At 45.3% G+C, this 20,817-nt stretch overlaps 1 protein-coding gene across 2 annotated transcripts; it reads right to left on the bottom strand.

Moving 5' to 3' along the window:
- Positions 1 to 515: 515 nt before the first annotated feature.
- Positions 516 to 19,598, bottom strand: GPX7 (glutathione peroxidase 7). 2 transcript variants are annotated; one of them, XM_045799523.2, is made up of 6 exons: positions 19,459 to 19,598; positions 19,122 to 19,203; positions 17,156 to 17,318; positions 8,248 to 8,655; positions 3,472 to 3,733; positions 879 to 1,857 (listed from the first exon to the last, which is right to left on the bottom strand). In XM_045799523.2, exons 4-6 carry the CDS (start codon positions 8,380 to 8,382, stop codon positions 1,694 to 1,696), a joined length of 561 nt encoding a protein of 186 aa, XP_045655479.1. In that variant the 5' UTR covers positions 8,383 to 8,655; positions 17,156 to 17,318; positions 19,122 to 19,203; positions 19,459 to 19,598; the 3' UTR covers positions 879 to 1,693. The 2 variants fall into 2 exon arrangements, with proteins under 2 accessions (XP_045655478.1, XP_045655479.1); XM_045799522.2 differs by lacking the exons at positions 8,248 to 8,655; positions 17,156 to 17,318; positions 19,122 to 19,203; positions 19,459 to 19,598 and adding an exon at positions 5,173 to 6,559 and having other exon boundaries at positions 516 to 1,857.
- Between the last annotated feature and the right edge of the window lie 1,219 nt (positions 19,599 to 20,817).

Here is a 20,817-nt window from a genome sequence, read left to right as displayed (position 1 = left end):
ATGGTAGCATATAGAAATCTAGTTCAGGGGCACCTGGGTGGCACAGCAGTTAAGCGTCTGCCTTCGGCTCAGGGCATGATCCCGGCATTATGGGATCGAGCCCCACATCAGGCTCCTCCGCTATGAGCCTGCTTCTTCCTCTCCCACTCCCCCTGCTTGTGTTCCCTCTCTCACTGGCTGTCTGTATCTCTGTCAAATAAATAAATAAAATCTTAAAAAAAAAAAAAAGAAATCTAGTTCATTCATTTTGGGACACCTGGCTGGCACAGTCAGTAGAGCGTGTGACTCCTGGTCTCAAGGTTGTGAGTTCAAGCCCCATGTTGGGTGTAGAGATTACTTAACTTTTTTTTTTTTTTTAATCTAAAAAAAAATTAAAATAAAATGAATGAATTAGATTTTTAAAAATATTATATTTTTAAGTAATCTCTACACCCAATGTGGGGCTTGAACTCAATCCTGAGACCAAGAGTCACATGGTCTACTGACTAAGCCAGTCAGGTGCCCCTAATTCATTCATTTTAATAACTGTATTAGTGTACCATTTGGATTTGTACCATAATTCATTATCAGACCATATTGATGGATACAGGGTTGCATCCAATTTTCACTATTATGAATGACGTACATACATATTTGCACAGTTTGGGAGACTTCTAGGACGAGAAATGATGGATCAAAGGACATGAACATTTAGTTTTAAAAGATACTGCCAAATCACCCCCTAAAAACTTGTGCCAGTTCATTGTCCCACCAACAGTTACTATGAATGCCCATTTCCCCACATCCTTACCAACTATGGGTCTTATCATTTAAAAAAATCTTACCAACTTTAATGAAGCTAAAAATCTTCTCATATCCTTATTATCCATCTACATTATTCTGTGAATTATCTATTCATATCCTTTGCCTATTTGTTATTATAGTATACTTTTGGTCAGTGAATTCTTATTGGGCAATAATTATTGGCTTGATAAAAAAAATTAGGAAGTCTTTGTACCAAATTGCTAACAGTATTTATTTACCTCCAGGGAGTGAGATATAGAAAACAAGGGGGATATCTTCATTTTTATTTTATATCATCCTGTATTATTTTACAATCTATTTCTATTACTTTTGTAATTTAAAAAAAATGATACAGAGGAAAACAATTGTAACAACAAATAAATCTTTGGCTTGGATTCTCAATGGCTGGAAATTCATGTTGGGCACAACTTTTTATTGATTACAAGTTATTTTTTGGTTTATAAGCCAAAAAACCCATTTATTGAATGCCTCCCAGTGAGCTGGCACTGCCCTAGGCACTTTCATAGATCTTTCATCCTCATCCTCACGACAGCCCTGTGAGGTAGGAATTGGTCCCATTTTACAGAGTTTTTAATAGGCAGGAGATTATTGCTTGATATACTTCTATTTGCCACATGTTTTCATGGGCTAGAGGTTCTTATTGGCTGGTGATTCATTGGCCAAGAGCTCTCATTGGCCAAGAGTTCCTATAGGTTGTTCTAAGACTCAAATAATCCAAATACTAGAATTTCCCACATAGGAGTGATGGGGTAGATGGGATAAAAATGGAGGAAGGAGAGTCCATAGGTCCTCCCTCTAAGCACCATTGAGCACCACTGAGTTTGCTTTGGTCTCCCATTCAAGGTGGAGGATGGGGGGGGATGGGAAAGTAGGAGAGGAGAGAAAGTGGTTATAAGTCTTCTCGCTTCTTCAGGATGAGCTTCCTCACGAGTGCTGTGATCTGGGGCTTGATCTCCTCCACAGACACAGTTGGGTCCCAAGCCCCTACTACCTTTCCATCTGGGGCCACTAGGTACTTCCAAAAGTTCCAGGTGGGCTCCTTCCCAGAAGTCTCTAGAGAAAAAGGAAGAAGGAGAGCAAAGTGTGCTTCCCTATATCCCCTCTCCTGGAATTCCACTACCAGTGTCCATCCTTCCCTTGAAGCAGTGGTTCTGTTAGTTAGAATTAACTAAAGAACTTTTAAAAGTCCTGATGCTCACAGGGCACCTGGGTGGCTCAGTCAGTTAAGCATCTGCCTTCGGCTCAGGTCATGATCTTGGGGTCCTGGGATCAAGCCCTACATTGGGCTCCCTGCTCAGCAGGGAGTCTGCTTCTCTCTCTCTCTCTCTCTCTGCCCCCTCCCCCTGCTTGTGCATGTGCTCGCTCTCTCTCTCTCTTTCAAAAAAATAAAATAAAATAAAATAAAATAAAGTAAAATAAAATAAAATAAAACAAAATGCTGATGCCCAGTCCACACCAGATTACTTAAATCGGAATCTCTGGTGTTAAGATTCAGGCATCAGTATTATTTAAAAGCTCTTCAGGAAATACCAATATGGCCCCAAGGTTGAGAACTACTGCTTTAGGATTCTGTGAAATGCTTGATAAAGCAGTATCAGATCCTCCTTTCTTAATGATCTCAAACTACTGAATTGAATAGTCTACACCCTATTCTCAAATGAAATCTTAACGGTTTCCAAATGTTAGTCTGTGGACTGGTTGCATATGAATCATGGTGGTGGTGGTGGTGGTATGATGGGGGTGGTTAAAATAAACAGATTCTTGGGTCCTGATTCAGTAAGTCTAGTCTAAACCACTTTTAAGAGCTCCCCGGTTGCTTCTAAAGCAGTGTGAGGTTTGATCTATAACTATGGGAACTGGAAAGGTACTAATAAAAACACACAGGGGGAAAAAAAGCAAATATTAGGATTGACCCATAGAGCAAAATTCAAATCTGCCTCAGTAAGGGATCTTTTGTTTGCTGCACTGTTGTTTTTCATTTACTCCTCCAGGCGAATGGGGGGTGGTAGTGAGGGATATGAAGGCAGTCAGCAGCATGGACTAGAAGGCAGAAATGGAGCCCCCAAAGGAAGAGAATGGCCCAAGGGAGGAAACAGGGCCATAATGACAAGCTTGGCCCATGACCCCATCTTGTGGTTCTGAGGCTCCTGGGGATGCAGAAGGGATCTATTTCTGAAATATTAAGATCTGGTATTTTTGGTTCCAAAGGTTTGCCTCCCATGGGCTACAAACTTTGCTCCTAACTCAGGACAGGAGATACCTGTCAGTGGTCTTGGTCAGCCTTCTCCAGGCATGTGGCATCCCCTGTCTGTGCCTTGGTTTCTCTATCCTAAGTCCATAAGCTTAACTAATTCACATTGACTGAATCTGAGGGCCTGGTCTCCTTTTAAGAACCCCTGCATATGAAAACAGGATCCCGGAAAAGTCTGTAAGAGTAACTCTGAGGGAGAACCTCAAGGCAGCGGGGCAGGGTGGGGGTTAGAAATATTTTCAGGCAGGAATATCTCTCAGCGCATCCTCAAAGATTAGTGCTGGAACAGACCATGAACCTACATGCAGGGGTCTAGAAGGGGCCCCAGGTCACCCAGCCAGCCAGTGGCTCCTGCTGCCCCAGGAGCCATGACCTCAGCCAGCTACCAGAAGATGAGGGAAAGGATCAGGACTCACGGATCAGGTACTTGAAGGCAGGGTGGGCACCAGCGCCGGTGACTGCGACCTTGCTAAACATGGGGAAAGAAACACTGTAGGTGCGGCGGGCGAAGCTCTCAATCTCCTTGTTGGTATCAGGCTCCTGCTGGCCGAACTGGTTGCAGGGGAAGGCAAGCACATTGAAGTGGTGGGGCCCCAGGTCCCGCTGCAGCTGCTGCAAGGCTCGGTAGTGCTGGTCCGTGAAGCCACACTCGCTAGCCACGTTCACCACCAGGGACACCTGGGTGGCAAAAACAAAACCCAGACACATACACAACTTAGTGATAAGTCATGCACTTGTACATGACCTGACAGACCCACACGGTGACCCCCCCCAACCAATTAATAAGGCACAACGTATACATACATACACGTGCAATCCTCTCACAGATACATGAACATATGCACACAGGCACAAATGAAATCAAACATGCAGGGGCTTACAGGTATGTGTGCATACTCATACATGACCATTCATGAGAATAAGAATACAATATCCATAAATGGGGATGCATATGCCCCAAGATACAAAAATATATCAGCACGCATCACACATGCCCACAAACACACACAACACATTTACAGAGAGAGGAGCACACGCTGGTGAGCTCACAATCAGGAGGTAATGCAGGGGAGTGGAAAGGCAGATCTGGGTTCAATTTCTGGCTCAGTCAACTGGCACTCATCACTTTATATGGTCTCCCTTGTACTAAGCCTACTGTGAACCCAATGAAGGCAGGAGCTATGCCTGCTTCCCTCCTGGGCTTAACATATGGAAAAGAAAGCAGAAAGTGTGTGCTGAGTGAGTAAGTTAATGTGCACACATACACAGTCACCTGCGTGGGTATATAGACAGACATGGGTTTTCTTCGTAAAAGGACCCCAGAGCAATCCATCCCAGCACACAAATATCACTTTCTTGAGTCACTAGACTAATACTTAACTTTATTATCACCTTATAATAAATGCATTTATTTATAGCCTTTAGGTGATAAATACAAAGCTGGCTGATGGAACTCAATTATAATACCGCAATTAGAATTTTGGCACCAGTGCTGTTTTTAGCCTCTAGTTATACATTGTTAAAGAATTCTTAAATCTTACCTTGTGTCTGGGCAGCCCAGCCCTATCTCTTTGGCCACTTTTTTAGAAGAGCGGGGATTATACTTGCTGGCTCTGTAAAGAGGGCCACCTCCCAGAGGCAGCCTGGCACTGGACATGTGCAGGCACAAACTGCTCAGGCTAGACAGGGTTTCTCAACCTCCGCACTATGGATATTTGGGGCCAGATAATTCGTTATTATGCAGGGGCTATCCTATTCATTGTAGGAAATTTAGCAGCACCCCTGGCCTCTACCCACTAGATGTCTAGTTTTGACAGTCAAAAATGTCTCCAAACGTTGTATGTCTCCTGGAGTAGTTGAGAACTACTTGGCAGGATGATGAGAACCCTTGAGTTACAACTCCCCTACCCTGCCTCCACCAGATAAGGAAGGACCCATCCTATGGGGCCATAGGCCATTAGGACAATCTCCCTCATTTGTGTCAGCATGTCATTTTCTGCCCGTGGTGGTGAGAAACTAGGACCCTAACTCCCTTCCCTAGTTAGCGGCCTTCCTCTTTCTTCTCTGCTGGATCCCTGGACAATGAAAGCATTAAAGTTTGCTTATTTTTAACCTACATCTTGTGCGTCTGCCCACTCTTTTGGAAGGAGGGAAGTTCTGCTTCGAGTTCCATACCTGAAAACAAAAAGTTTATCCTTAAAGTGACCAAAACATGGATGGACAGACACACCCAAATACACAGTTAATTTACATATATGTATATCCAAACATAGATACAGACTCAGGTGTACACATAGAAGTAAACAAACCATTTGCACACACGCCTCACTCAGGCCTACATGTACGTAAGCTCACACTCTAGACAAGCACATTCCCAGGTGGCCATCTATTCATCCATACTCAACACTGGTCCAGATGACAGCCTTCCCAGTTAGCCTGAGGGCACAAACCATATACTCTTGCTCATGGCTTTGTCTCCAGGGTTGGACCCACTGCCACACAGGTACTGGGAGCCAGTAAACCTTTTTCAATTTTTTAAAAAGACTGTGGTAAAATACACATACTGAGCCAGTAATTATTTACAGGTGAATGAATGACCCTATTGTCCCAGTGGTGGACCCAGCTTGGGTTAACTCACAGAATCCTTTACAGTTTCCTTGGACTGACTATTCCTGATTTCCCTTTAAACCTGGCAGTTAAGGGCTTAGGCTTTGGAGCTGGACTGCCTGGGTTCAAATTCTCCCTATATCTCTTAGTAGGTATGCGACTTTGTTCTTTTTTTTGTTTGTTTGTTTTCAATTTCTTTCTGATAGATTTCTTGGCTTCTCACTCCCATGCTTTTTAGGATTTACCAATGACCTAGAGTTTTAAAACACCCAGAATTCTGGGATCACTGCTCTGAGTCATTTTTCTCCAAGATTTCTGTTCCTCACATTCCTAGTGCCTTGTTACTTCTGAAAATAAATAGACTTTGTTCTATTTATGTCTTAGCACTTAGTACCACTGTACTAGGAATTACCTTGTTCATTTCTCTGTTCCTGTTTATTGTCTCTCTCTTTTCCATTTCATATAAGCTCTATTAAAGTGGAAACTTGTCTGTATACCACTGTATCCCAAGGACCAGCCTAGTACTTAGTAGGGAGTAGGTGCTCAATAATAATGAATGAATGAATAGCAGAGCTGGTCAAGTGCTAAACCTGGGGCTCTCTGTCAAGCTGCCCTAGAAGGAAGGAGAGGCCTGACTGGGAATGGGCCCTACTCTTATTGGCTCTTTGTCCTCAGTGCTAGATGAGTTTCCTGCTGGGGCCCACCAAACATAGGAACAGAGCACTCTACCAAGTGCTTCTGATGTAGGAAAATGTTGAGGTTTGGAGCTGACGGCCAAGAAAGAATTCTTGAGACGTCTTTGGTGTAAAAAGGTGCTTTTATTCAAGCACGAGGACAGGACCTGTGGGCAGAAAGAGCTGCTCTGGGATCATGAGGAGTGGTTCATTACGTACTTTCAAGTTGGGAGGGGGGTAGGGATAGCGCAAGCCTCCAAGGTATTTTGGAAAAAAGGTTTCCAGGATCCTGAGGGGGCTAGCCATTGTTGGGAAAAGGTCATTTATTACTATTTAGTAAAAACTCAGACATGAGACCCTTCAGGTGTGTATCAGTTGGTCATTTGCTTGGAGGATGATTGCTAACATCTTGGAGGGTAGAGATAAAGGAAGTTTCCAAAGGAATTTTTATATGTTAAAATAGACTCACAGGATCCTGGGGGGTCAGGCTAAGATTGTCTTTTGCCCTTAGCGAAGTGTCAACATTGAGGCAGCTGAGCTCCAAGAAGATCACTCTACCTGTTCAAGGACTTGTCCATGGGCTGTAGGCCATAAGGAAATTTAATTTTTTCTTTTGCCTTTGTTTCCCGTATCACTTCCACACTGTCATGTCATTTGAAATACACCTTGGGGGACAAGGAATATTGCCCCCAGGACTCCCAGTGTAACTGGGCATTTTAAGATTTAGAAAGTACTTTCTTCACTAAAGACTTCCTCCCAGGAGAAGAGTGCTGATAGCCATTTTTGTGCGGTCCATCCAAATCTGAACTCTGTACCTATGTGTCCATCACCAACTTCCCACCTTTCCCACATAAAGGCCCTACCTAGATTCATCTTTTCTTTTCTTCTTTTTTTGTCTCAGGTCCATCTTGAGAAATGGACTTGGAGCCCTCTTCATTACACACAGTGCCACATATAGGCCTTTGAATATAGTGTTCAAGACTCCTCTCGGGCCCTCCCTACTCTCTTCAGCCTCATCTGACACTGCTCAGCCTCATGCTTTACACTCCTGCAAGCAGAACTGCTTGAAGCCCACCCACCTCTCCTCCATCCTTCTTGCTGTTTGCTTCTGAGCCTTGGTATGAACAGTTCTTTGCCTGGAATGCTCTTCTTGGTCTTGCCAAAACTCTCTCTCGTTTTAAAGACTCATCCAGGCACATTTTCTGTCTGAGTACTCTCTGAGCTGAGATTCCCTCTTGATAAGGAGATAGCAGTGAGCCTGGGTGACTCTTGTAGCTCAGCCCCAGCTTCCATCGTAGAGTTTGCCCAGAGAAGTCCACAGATGGAAGGGTGATTCTCCTCCACGCTCTGTGCTTTCTAGAGATGTGTGGCCCTGTGCAAATACCCTTCCTCTCCGGGTCCTTAGTGTCCCCTCCCTCTAAAGGAAGATCTGTGTAAGGTCCCCGTGCATCTGATTAACTTTCCCTACACTGCACATTCATTTTCACAGTGCTCTCATTCAACTCAATATCAGCAACAACCCCAGCTCCAGACGCGGGACTGGGGGTGGGAGAGACAAAGGCGCCAGGATGCCAGGGTGCTTTCCGACCCGTGCAGGACAAAGGCTGGGCCGAGGCGAGCAGCCTCTGGGAGAGGTCTGGACTCCAATACCCAAAATCGCTGGGAGGGAAATCGGCGTCGGCTGGGAGAGTTTCGGGTTTCAGTGCGCGCCAGGGCCGTGCCACGTCGTCGCGGGACAGACTCAGCGCAGGATCTGGGGGCTCCGCACCCCGTGGGGAATGCCTGGGGTGGCGGGAGCCAGGGCAGGGCTGCGGAGGCCCCTCGGAGCCACACCTGCAGGGTCCCGGGCCGCGGGGCTCGAGCACCAGGCCCTGCCGGGGCGGCGCCGAGGCCCCGCGGGCGGACACTCACCGAGCCGCGGTACTTCTCCAGCGACACCAACTTGCCCCGGATGTTGACCGCCTTGAAGTCGTAGAAGTCCTGCTCCCGCTGCGCGCAGGCCGCGGCCGACAGGAGCAGCCACGCCGCCACCAGTGCAGCCACCATGACTGGCTCCCGAGCTGCCGGCGCTGCGAGGGCAAAATCCAGGCGGGGGGACCCAGCGTGGGGGGCGGGCGGAGGCGGCTCCGGCGCCGGCTGCTGGGGAGGATGGACGCGCCCCCTCGCCTTCTGCCCCGCTGGCGCTGGATCACCGGGCTCTGGACCTCAGTCTCCTCACCTGCACCGTTCCCTGACCCCAGAGCCATGGTTTGGGGATTCTGACCACAGACCATTGGGATCAGTAGCAGTGAGGCTCCGTCTCATTCCAGGATGCAGCAACTTGGTAGGGAAAGGGAGGTGAAAAACTGGATCTGAGAGCTCAACTCTTAATGAGCTCAGTGGCCTTAAGCTGGTTATGCCACTTCTCTGGGCTTCGGCTTCTCCAGCTGTTCAGTGGGGCTAGCTAGCCTCCCTTCCTGACGCAGCCAGACAATATAGAATGGGAGTAATAGAAAAACAAAGGCCAGACTTTGCTGCTGCTGGCAGTCTCCAGGCAGAATTCCTGAGGCTTACAGATTGGAAAACTCCTACAGCTCTCTCAAGGACTTACTGCTTTACCATTATAGCTTTGCTCTTACTAGTGTCACTTCCCCCATTGCTGAAAACACTACCCAAGATATATTTGCAATTACCTCCTGAGCATACGGCCCACTGATAGACATCTGAAGGGTCTCATGACTGATGTTTTACTAGGCAGTAGTAAATAACCGTATCTTAGCAGCAGCTAGCCCCCCTCAAGGTCCTGAAAGCTTTACTTCCAAATTCTTTAGAGACTTATGCCATCCCTAACCCCCACTAACTAAAAAGGGTATCATCAGTCACTCCCCACAACCCCAGAGCAGCTCTTTCTGTCCACAAGTCCTGACCCCGTGCTTTAATAAAAGCACCTTTTTGCACCAAAAACGTCTCAAGAATTCTTTCTTGACCATTTGCTCCTGGTCCACATCACTTCAAAATGCTTTGTCAGCTGAATGGTGCCTACAAACTTTAGGTGAATGAATGTATGTTCCCTGAGAGAGATGGCACAGAGAAAGGGAAGACAAGACAGAGGGCCTGTTGGAGGTTGGGTTTTGGGAAGCAGATTCTGAGATGGAGGTTACGGTGCAGGAATTTATTAGGGAACACCCTTGGGATCAGCACCTGTGGAAGGGAGGGAGGGAACAGGAGCGGGCACAAGTCCAGAGCTGCTTGCAGGCCCAAGACAGTCTTGGCTGACCCCATGGAGACTCTGGAGCTAGAATGGCCCATCAGAGTAGTCCGCAGATAAATTAAAATGGCCAGGCCACGGCTTCATATCCCTGCTTTACCAGTCGTTGGATGTGGGGCCATCTGGGTAGGGGCGTGACAGGAGCCAAGGTGATCCTGTCCCTGGAGGGGCTGACAGTTAAAGGCTTTCCACTGACAGCACTCCCAGCAGTTGGTGTCTCAGATCTTTACTGATGGGGAATCCGGGCGGCACATCACAGTGTCTCCCACACTCGGAAAACCCTTACTGAGCCCCACAAAGTGCCAAGCGTGGTGTTGGGTGCTGATGCTGTCCTAGTTCTTTGGGCGCTCACAGGCTGCAGTGAGAGTGTAGCCCAGGCTCGGGGGTGAAAGAGCCCCTGGCTCCAGGGGTCCCAAACAGACCAAGTTCAGCCACTTGTTACTGACAAAATCCAAAGGCAGGGAGATGAGTGGTGTTGAGATGAGAAAGGAGTTTATTTTAGTGAGGCCAACACCGGGAAGACAGTGGACTCACCTCTCAAAGACTATCTCCAAAGTGCCAAAAGTACTTCCAGGTTTATATAAGGAAAATGTGGGACAAAAGTGGGTGGGTACATGCAGGTGGGCAGTGGCATTCAAATAATCATTGTCTTGGAGTCAGTCATGGTCAGGATCTTGCTGGCTCAGGGCAGTCCTGATTACTTGGGAGGGTAGTTTGTGTTCCCATCAGGGGATGCTTTGCCTGCAAGGTCTTCCATCTGAGCCAAGAGGCAAAATGGAAAAAAGAACCCAACTAGAAAACCTGAGGTCAAAATGGAGGCAGCCAACGGTCTCTTTCATGAGAAACCAGGTAAACTGGAAATTTGATGTAATGTGGCAAGGGCTAAGCACTCCTACAGTCATTGAACAAACACTTGCTGAGCACCTGGTCTGTGCCAGGTTCTGCTGTAGGTGCCTCTTATGCAATGATGAGCAAGACAGCATCGTCCCCACCCAGGGGGAGACAGGTATTAACTAATTCATAAATAAGTCTATAATTACTACTGTGTTAAGTACCACCTAAACTAGCCTGGTAGGGGAAGGGGAGCCAGGTAAGGAGGGCTTCCCAGAGGAAGGAAAGTTTGAGCTGCCCTCTGAAGAATAAATAGAAAGTAGCCAGGTTGAAGCAAGGAAGCAAGTGCAGAGGTCCTGAGGGAGAGAGAAACATGGTGCATTGAGAAGCAAAGAAGGCTAGTCTGGCTGGGGCAGAGAGAGCAAAGGGTGAGAGGGGAAGGTGATGAGCCAGGTAAGGGTGAGGTCACAAAGTATCTGGTAGGCCACAGTAAAGATTATGGTCTTTCAGCCAAGAAATGAGGGTGGTTAGTTGCTGTTGTTATTTGTTTGTTTGTTTATATTTTAGATGGGGAGAGGAGAGGGGCGGAGGGAGAGGGAGAGAAAGAATCTTAAGCAGGCTCCACACCCACCACCTGGTCTTGATTTCATAACCCTGAGATTAGGACCTGAGCTGAAATCAAGAGTCAACGCTTAACTGATCGAGCCACCCAAGTGTCCACTGTTGTTGTTTTTTAAAGCAGGGGAGTGGCAGAGAGTCTTATGATGTTCCAAAGACAGTGCATAGAAACGGGAAAGAGCACATGTGTTCTAGACACTGAGGTAAAGGAAACTCTGGGTTTTTAAGGCCTAGAGGCAGTTGCTAACCTAGCAGTTAGGAAAGTCTTCCTGGAGGTGGTAACAACAGAATCATGTCTTCAAAGAGGAATGGGAATTCTCCAGTTTGGGGAAGAGGAAGGCAAAATGTCAGCTTGAGAGAGCGGTGTCTGAAGACACAGAGTCTTAACAAGACTCTACTTGGCTGTTGGGATGAGAAGGGTAGAGGGTAGATGAAATTGGAATAGTCATCAGGGGCCAGATGGAGAAGGGTCTTAAGTGCTAAGCCAAGGAGCTTGGACTTCACTCTATGCTGTGATAAGCGAAGTTTTGGAAGGTGGGCACAAGATCACATAGTTAATGAAACTCAAATCCAGGCCTTCATATTCAGAACACGAGACCTTTCTGATCTGCCAAGTGGCCTCTCTCTTCTGGAGCAGACAACATTATCAAGGAGAGGAGGAAAAGGAGAAAAGGTGCTCCCGGCAAGCGCCAAGACAGAAATACCACTCCCTCCCCCACCCCCACCCCCACCGTGGGAGCCGTCACTTGTGATGCTTCTGTGGTATTAAATGGCTCCCGCTTTGCTATGCCCCATGAAGATGTTGATCTCCCTTCCTGCCATCTGTCCCTTTCACTCAGCCTCTCCCTGGATGTCCCAATAACCATGAGTTCTCAAATTCTGCTCCATACAACTTAGAGTTTTGCAAGCTTGGCTAAGTTATTTCCTGTTAAAATCCAGATGGGTAGGCATTTCTACTAAGCAGGAAAAAAAAATAGTGATGAAATGTTTCTTACTAAAATTTCTCTTCTGGGGCCTATCCTCCTCCCCTATTCATGCATGGGAACCCAGATCAGATATCACCTTCCTCTGGTACTACACTTAATCACTCTCTCTTCTCTGATGCCTTTGTAGCTAGTATATTTTCCTCTTGGTGGGCTGGTGATAATATTGTGTAGTTGTCTGTTTCCATGGCCATCTTCCCCATCAGCCATTGGAGCAGGCTGGACCATATCAGAATCATCATTGTTCCCCTGGCATACACTAGCTGCTCAGCAAATATTCATTTTTCTTGAAACTTCTGGTGACTTTTATTTCTTGTCTATGCTAGAATCTGATATGAGATGCTATTGATTTTAGCTATCAGTGTATATTTTGTCATTTTGTTTTCAGTCCGCTATGAATTTTTTGAGTTTCCAAGAGTACAGCTATTTCCAAGCGGTTTATCTATACAAGGGGGAGACCCACAGGCACACACAAATGCACACAGAGTTAGCTGAGTGCCTGAAAGGATAGGGGACTCACTCCTGAATAGCCTGTACTCCTTTTCCCCATAATAACTTCAAAGAAGCTTTTTATGGGTATTTAGAATACTCGTTAGTGTTTTGTTCATTCCTCAAATTATTGATCACCTACTATCTACAAAACGCATCTTTAAAAAAGATTTTATTTATTTATGTGACAGAGGGAGAGCAGAAGCAGGCGGAGCAGCAGAGGGAGAGGGAGAAGCAGGCTCCCTTCTGAGCAGGGAGACGGATGCAGGTCTCGATCCCAGACCCTGGGATCATGACCTGAGCTGAAGGCAGACACTTAACCAACTGAGCCACCCAGGCACCCCAACAAAACACATTTTGAGGGCTAGGAATACAGTAGTTAATAGGACAAAAAAAATAAAATAAAAAAGAAAGAAAAAGACAATAGTTCTTGAACTTACATTCTTGTAGGGGGAAAAAGAATAATAACTGAAATGTATAATATGAAACACATAGTACATTAGATGGTGATGACTGGGGAGAGGGACAGAGAATGTGGTGGTGAATGGTGGGGGGATGGGAAGGATTTTGCAACTTTAATTCAAATGATCAGGAGGCCTCACTGAGAAAGTGGCATTTGAGCAAAAACCTGAAGAAAGAGAGCAAACGATGGGGAAAACTAGTAGAAGAGCAACATTCCAGATAGAGGAAACAGCAAGTCCACAGGCCCTGCGGCGGGAGCAGGCAGGTGTATCTGGAGAACTGCAAAGAGGCTAGTGTGGCTGGAGTGGAGTGGATGAGGGGAGGAGTAGCAGCGGATGACGCTAGAGAGGTAATGGGGTGGGAGCAGCTGGTACTGTAGGGCCTTACAAGCCATTGTAAAGACATTGGCTTGGAATCTGAGATGTTAGCCATTAAAGAGTTTTAAGCAGGGGGGGTGCATGGATGGTTCAGTCGTTTGAGTGTCTGACTCTTGATTTCGGCTCTGGTCATGATTTCAGGTTCGTGATGATGTAGTTTTTGAATGTTGGTGAGGTCTGGAGCCAACAGCCAAGAAAGAATTCTTGAGATGTCTTTGGTGCAAAAAGGTGGTTTTATTAAAGCAAGGGGACAGGACCCGTGGACAGAAAGAGCTACTGCCCCGGGGTTCTGAGGGGTGACTGATTATATACTTGGGAGTTGGGGGACATAAGGAAAAAGGGAGCTTTTCAAAAGAACTTTTGTATGCTAAAGAGGACCTACAAGATACTAGAGGCCTTGTCATTGTCAAGTTAAGGTGGTTTTCCCCTCTAGTAAAGCCTTAACGTTAAGATAGTTGGGAGTTTCCTTCTGGAAATTAGGTTATTGGTAACAATGCTTTTTTTTCTTGTAAATCACTAAGACGTTTGTAACTGAGGGAGACTCCTGGTTTACTGGACTGTGATCTCTGTAAGTGAACCATTTGTTTTTCCTTGCCTTAGCTTTAGGGCAGCCAGGAGTGCCTGAGGAATGTCACGCATTGCACACCTGGGAGTTGGGGGGATTGCCGGGTGTCAGCTTGTGTTTTGCCCTCAGCTTGCCTTCTGCTCCCTCATCAGTGGGATAAGCCCAGAGTGGAGCTCTGTGCTCAGCTTGGAGTCTGCTTCTCCCTCTCCCTCTGCTCCTCCCCCGCTCGTGCTTTCTCGCTCACTGGCTTTCCAGCTGTCTCTCTCTCAAATAAATAAATAAAGTCTTTTTTTTTTTTTTAAAGATTTTATTTATTTATTTGACAGAGATAGAGACAGCCAGCGAGAGAGGGAACACAAGCAGGGGGAGTGGGAGAGGAAGAAGCAGGCTCCTAGAGGAAGAGCCTGATGTGGGGCTCGATCCCGGATCGCTGGGATCACGCCCTGAGCCGAAGGCAGACGCCCAACGACTGCGCCACCCAGGCGCCCCAAATAAAGTCTTTTTTAAAAATGAAAAAAAGAAAAAAAGTTTTAAGCAGGGGAATGGCATTTCTAATTCATATTTTAGCAGAATCACTCTGAAGTAAGGAGACCCGTCAGGAGGCTAATACAATAATCGATGTGAAGGAAAACATAGGCTTAGACAAAGCGATGGCAGTGGAGGTGGTGCAAAGTAGTCAGATTCTAAATATATTTTGAAAGTAGAGGCAAAAGGATTTCCTGATAGTTGGATGTAGGGTATGAGAGAAAGAGTCGTGGATGACTTTTTAAGGTTTTGGCCAGAGCAAGTGGAAAGATGAAGTTTTACCAGTAATTGAAATGAAGACACCCACAGTGGCCAACTGGCTTGGGATGGAAAATCAAGAGCTCAGCTCTGGAGTTGCTTATTAGTAGTGGTATGCTGGTAAATGTTTGACAACTGGTTCTCCAAGGGAAAAATGTGTGTGTGCGCGCCCGCCCATTGAAATGTATTATAAATGGACACATAGCACCCAATTCACAAATAATAAAATTTAGTAGTTCTCCTCCATCTGTGGGAGGAGATAGGTTCCAAGACCCACAGTAGATGCCTGAAACCAGGGGTAGAACTGAACCCTATAGGAAACTATGTTTTGGTATTCCTGGGTGGCTCCGTTGGTTAAGCGTCTGAATCTTGATTTCGGCTCAGGTCATGATGTCAGGGTCATGGGATTGAGCCGGTTTAGACTCCGGGGAGTCAGCTTCTCTCCCTTTCCCTTGCCCCCCCCAAAAAAACAAACTATGTTTTTTCCTATACATACATACCTCAGTGAATTTAATTTATAAATAGGCACAGAAAGAGATTAACAACAAGTGCAAATAATAAAACAGAACAGTTATAACAATGTACTATAAAAGTTACGTGAATGTGGTCCTTCTCTCAAAACATCTTGTACTGTGTTTGTAGTCGGGGCGCAGGGGTGCAAGAGCACCTGGCTCCAGGGGTCCCAAACACACCGAGTTTGGCCACTTGTTGCTGACAAAATCCAAAGGCAGTGAGACGAGTGGTGGTCAAACTAGAAAGGAATTTATTTCAATGAGGCCAACACCGAGACAGAGGACTAGTGCGTCTCAAAGCCTGTCTCCAAAGTGTCGAAAATACTTCTAGGTTTCTATAAGGAAAATGTGGGACTGTGTGGGTGGGTACATGCAGGTGCACGGTAAAGGTCAGGTTGATCATTATCTTGAGGTCAATCAGGGGCAGGGTTTTTCTGGCTCAGGGCAGTCCTCATTGCTTGAGAGGATAGTTTGGGCTCCCATCAGGGGATGCTTTGGCCTCAGGGCCTTTTGCCTGAGTTAAGAGATGAGCAGGAAAGAAGAACTTCGTCAATGTGAAAGTAGACTGAGGTCACAATGCAGGTAGTTGACATCCTCTTTTGTATTCACCCTTCTTGTGATGACGTGAGAGAATAAAATGCCTATGTGATGAGAGGAAGTGGGGCGAATGACTAGACATTTGTGATGTAGTGTTAGGCGACCGTTGACCTCCTGATTGGTACATCAGAAGGAGGACTTTTTCCAGACTGCAGTTGGCCTGGATAAGTGAAACTGCTGAAGGCAAAGCCTGGGGCAAGGGAGGACTACTTTATATAATACTCCTTATCATAAATTCCATATGGCCAATTAATTCTCACAGAATGCCTTCATTGATTTTTGCCAAACTTGTTTGTTTGCTTGTTTGTTTTTAAATGAATTTTTAAAGTTATTTATTTGAGGAATCTCTACACCCAATATGGGGCTCGGATTCACAACCCCAAGAGCAAGAGTCGCGTGCTCTACAGACTGAGCCAGCCAGGCACCTCGAGTTTTGCCAAATTTATATCTGTAGCCAACTAATGTTTGCAGTTGCTGAACAAGTATTGTTCCAAGGTTCAGCCATAAAAAAGAATGAAATCTTGCTCTTTGCAACAACATGTAATGAAAACGACCCCTACAGCAGTATGCTAAGCAAAATAAGTCAATCAGAGAAAGACAAATATCATATGATTTCACGCGTATGTACAATTTAAGAAACAAAACAAAGAAAAAAAAAGGGACAACCCAAAAAGCAGACTCTTAACTATAGAGAACAAACAGGTGGTCACCAGAGGGGAGGTGGGTGAGCAAAAGGGTGAAACAGGGAAGGGAATTAAGAGTATACTTAAAATGGGGCGCCTGGGTAGCGCAGTCATTAAGCGCCTGCCTTGGCTCAGGGCGTGATCCCGGCGTTCCGGGATCGAGTCCCACATCGGGCTCCTCCGCTGGGAGCCTGCTTCTTCCTCTCCCACTCCCCCTGCTGTGTTCCCTCTCTCGCTGGCTGTCTCTCTGTCACATAAATAAATAAAATCTTAAAAAAAAAAAAAAAGTATACTTACAGTGATGAGCACTGAGTAACATATAGAATTGGTGAATCACTATATTATACACCTGAAACTGATATAACATTGTATGTTAACTATAGTGGAGTTAAAATTAAGAAAGTATAGTTCCAAGGTGAATATTGGTTGATATTTGTTTGCATTAATAGTTAAAATGAGGGATGCCTGGGTGGCTCAGTCGGTTAAGCATCTGCCTTCAGCTCGGGTCATGATCCCCGGGTCCTGGGATTGAGTCCCGCATCGGGCTCCCTACTCAGTGGGGAGCCTGCTTCTCTCTCTGCCTGCCACTACCCCTGCTTGAGCTCTCTCTCTCTCTGTCTGACAAATAAATAAGAAATCTTTAAAAAAATAGTAAGACGAAAGTAAGGGCACCTGGCTGGCTCCGTTGGATGAGTGTCCAACTCGGCGTTGGTTCAGGTCATGGTCTCGGGGCCGTGGAATGAAGCCCTGTGTCAGGCTGCTCGATGGTGCTGAGTCTTCTTGAGATTCTCTCCCTCTGTCTCTGCCCCTTGCCCTGCTTGCTCTCTTTCTCTTTCTCTCAAATAAATAGAAAAAAATAAAATCTTAAAATAGTAAGATGAAAGTGAAACAATAAAGACTTATGTCGGAACTTCACTAGTCAATGACACAAATGACTGCTTTGTTGACTCAGATAGTTGTTTTCTAACCCTGGAAGAATAGTTCCTCAAATATTTTATGTTATTTACAGTGTAATAGCTACAGACACAATGCAATCTAAATTTAGTCTGCATTATTAATATTTTTTACATCACTTTCTTAGGTATAGGCAATCAACAAAGTAACAAGTCAAACTCTGATTGGTAGCATTTGCCAATTTCTGCAGTGTAATACTCTCACCATGGCTGGTTTCAGAGCTACCAACATGATGTCTCTGAATGTGGAGTTAGGAAGAAATGAAAGAATAGCACACCATTAAATAGTATTTCCAGAATACAGAGAGAATAGATGTAAATAACACCAAGAGCATAGGAAACAATAAAATATAGGAAAGTGATGAGTGTTGGGGTCCCTGGGTGGCTCAGTTGATTGAGTGTCTGACTTTAGCTCCAGTCATGATGTCGGGGTCCTGGGATGAGGCCCCACATAGTGCTCCCCGCTGGGTGGGGAGTCTGTTTCTCCCTCTCCCTCTGCGCTTCCCCCTGCTTGTGCTCTCTCAAATAAATAAATAAAATCTTAAAAAAAAAAAAAAGTGATGGTTTTGAATATTACCTTTGTTTTTATTTTTTTTTTGAATATTACCTTTGTTTTTAATAGAATTTATTTAATTTTAAGTTTATATAATTTAATTTTTAGTAATGGCTGTGTTTAACAAGAGGCTGGAAAAATTCCTGAAAATGTAACAGTTGGCTCTAGGAGCCGGGTCCAGACACCACTCCCTTCTCTGTTTAGGTTGGGTATCTGAGTCTGGACTTGGAGGAGAACTCCAGGTCTGATACGTAAATTTGGGAGTGGACAGCATATAGAGTATTTGAAGCCATGATACTGGATGATGATGGAGAGTTGGTGTAGATAGACAGGAGAACCAAGAACAGTTGTTGGGACTCCAACATTCAGCATCAGGGAGATGAAGAAATCAGGGAAATGAGAGACTTAAAAGAGGAGCTAGAGGAAGAACAAGAACCAATAGAGTGCGATATCATGGAGGCCAAGTGACAGATTTGTCTCAAGAAGGAGGTTTTTTTTTTTTTTGTATTTTTTTTTTTAATTTTTAAAATTCTTCATTTTTTTGTTTGCTTGTTTTACCAAGAAGGAGTTATTAAGAAGTCAAATGCTGCTGGTGGTAAGACTAGGACAGAACTGAACAGTGGATTTATCAATTTGTCCTTAGCCAATAAAGAGACTCAAACAAACAAAAATACTATATTTTCATGCTTTTTGCCATTACTCATTCTGCTCCCTCTGCCATCCCCCCCCCCTTCCTTATCCTTACAGCAAGCTCCCATCCTGCTTCCAGGCTTTATCAGTCAGTCTCAATAGGAAACAGATGACACACTCAGATTAGGACAATTAGACAACTGTTTATTTACAAAGGGACTAATTTCAAACATGTGGGTGGGGTATAGAGGAAGACCAGGGAGAGTTCAGGAACCTCATGTGAGCTGTTAACGCCCCTTGACCCGAAAGGGTGGGGGGAGGGAGGAGAGATTACAGAAAGTGGAAGAGTCCTGTGCATCCAGCCAATGTGAAAGGGACAGTTACCTTCAAATAAGGTTCACAGCCAGCTAAAGGGAGACTTGCAGGAAGTAGCCCGGGAATTAATTACCCAGCCCTCACATTCCTCCCTCTCGCGATCCCCTGCAGGGGCATTGGCACATACCTAAGTGGAAGCCAGGGAGCGAAGGAACCAAATGACTTGTCTGCACAGGTTCACGGTACTGGGCAGATAGTGGACAGTGGATCTAAAGAGCCAAACAATCAAGAAAGAGCTAAGCAGAAGGAATCCAGCACACAAACCCAACTCTGAAAACCACTTCTGAGGCTCTTCTCAACATCCTTTACTTTTGAGTAATCTTTACACCCAACACGGGGCTCGAACACACAACCCTGAAGATCAAGAGTCCCACGCTGCACCGATGGAGCCAGCCAGGCGCTGCTCTCAGCAACTTTAGGCAGCTAGGTGTGCCTGTTCTAAACTTCCCTCTAGCAGTACTTACGCTGTATTGCCGTGATCCTCAGTCCTGGGCGCGCCTTAGAATCACCTGGGGAGCTCTTAAAAAATACTGACGTCCAGTCCCACTCCAGCCCAGTTAAATCAGAAAGCCTGGGAAGACGTCCTCAACATTAGTGCTTTTAAAAAACCCTCAGGTAGTTCTAAGTTGCTGCCAGGACTGAGGACCGCGGCTGTGTTGTCACTGCCTACCTACCTATGTTTCCTTGAGGAGTGTCTGAGTGCTTTGAGGGTAAGATCATGTCTTTAACACGCGGCATGGAACTCGATACAGGGCAGGTGCTCAGGACGTGAAAGTTCACATTACAGAGTATGGTGACTTCACATTTTGTGTAATTTTGTTAGGATTGTGGTATATTTGTCACCTCGGGCATTGTTTTCAAACTGCAAGTTGCAACCCATTAGTAGGTCATAGAATCAATATAGTGGCTCAGACCAGTATGAGGGGGGAAAAAGACTTGAATAGAAAATATCGGAGTAGGTCCCATAGAGTAAGTGTTGGTGTAGTATTGTGAAACAGGTATGAGTGATTCAGATTACGACATAGACTATGTTTCTACTGTGGCTTGCATTCACAATGCTTGAAATCCACTGACCTTGGACAAATAATCTAACTCACTGTGCTTCTGTTTCCCTATCATTTAAGAAGGGGGTAATAATAGTACCTCCTACTTCATGGGATTGTAAAGAAGATTAAATGAAGTAATACATGTAAAGTGCTTGCTGTCTAGCACAGAGTAAATAATCGACAGTAGCTGTTTTCTTGTTCAATAACTAAAACACTTTTTAAAAGCAGAATATAAAATTTTACTTATCCTGCAATTACTGCTGCATAATATTAGGCGTACGATAGATAATGGTTTTCTTCTTAGATCAGTTATCACTGGTAAATGCTATGGCAATAAATAACCTTTTACAAACAAGAAGCTATGAACCCAACCTCTTTCCTTTTCTTGAGGTCAGGAATGTTGTGGGGCCTGACTGGGGTGGTGGAGGTGCTGCCCCAGATTCTTTCTGAGGCTATGTCCTATTAATATCTCTACTACTTCTGACCGGTGCCGAAGGCTATCTCTGCACCTGCTCTTGGAAAATTAACACAGCTCTGTTTAGAGGTCCTGGGAGGAGGGACTCAGCAGGGCTTACTTATTTAAGTGTCCAAAGTACTTAGCACCATGCCCGGTACGCAATAAATGTGGGCTAAACTATTGGTAACTGGTGTGTGACCTTGATCAAGTCATATACTCCAGACCGGAGTTTCTTGTGTATAAAACAAGGGAAATTGCATGGAAGTTAGAGGTAAAAGGAGCCTCTGATTTTGCAAGTGGGGAAGCCAAGATTCGATTAG

This window comes from Ursus americanus, chromosome 12 (genome assembly GCF_024610735.1).
Source record: "Ursus americanus isolate L20-20 chromosome 12, mUrsAme1.1.p, whole genome shotgun sequence".
NCBI lineage: Eukaryota > Metazoa > Chordata > Mammalia > Carnivora > Ursidae > Ursus > Ursus americanus.
This window is presented reverse-complemented; position numbering and strand designations above follow the sequence as displayed.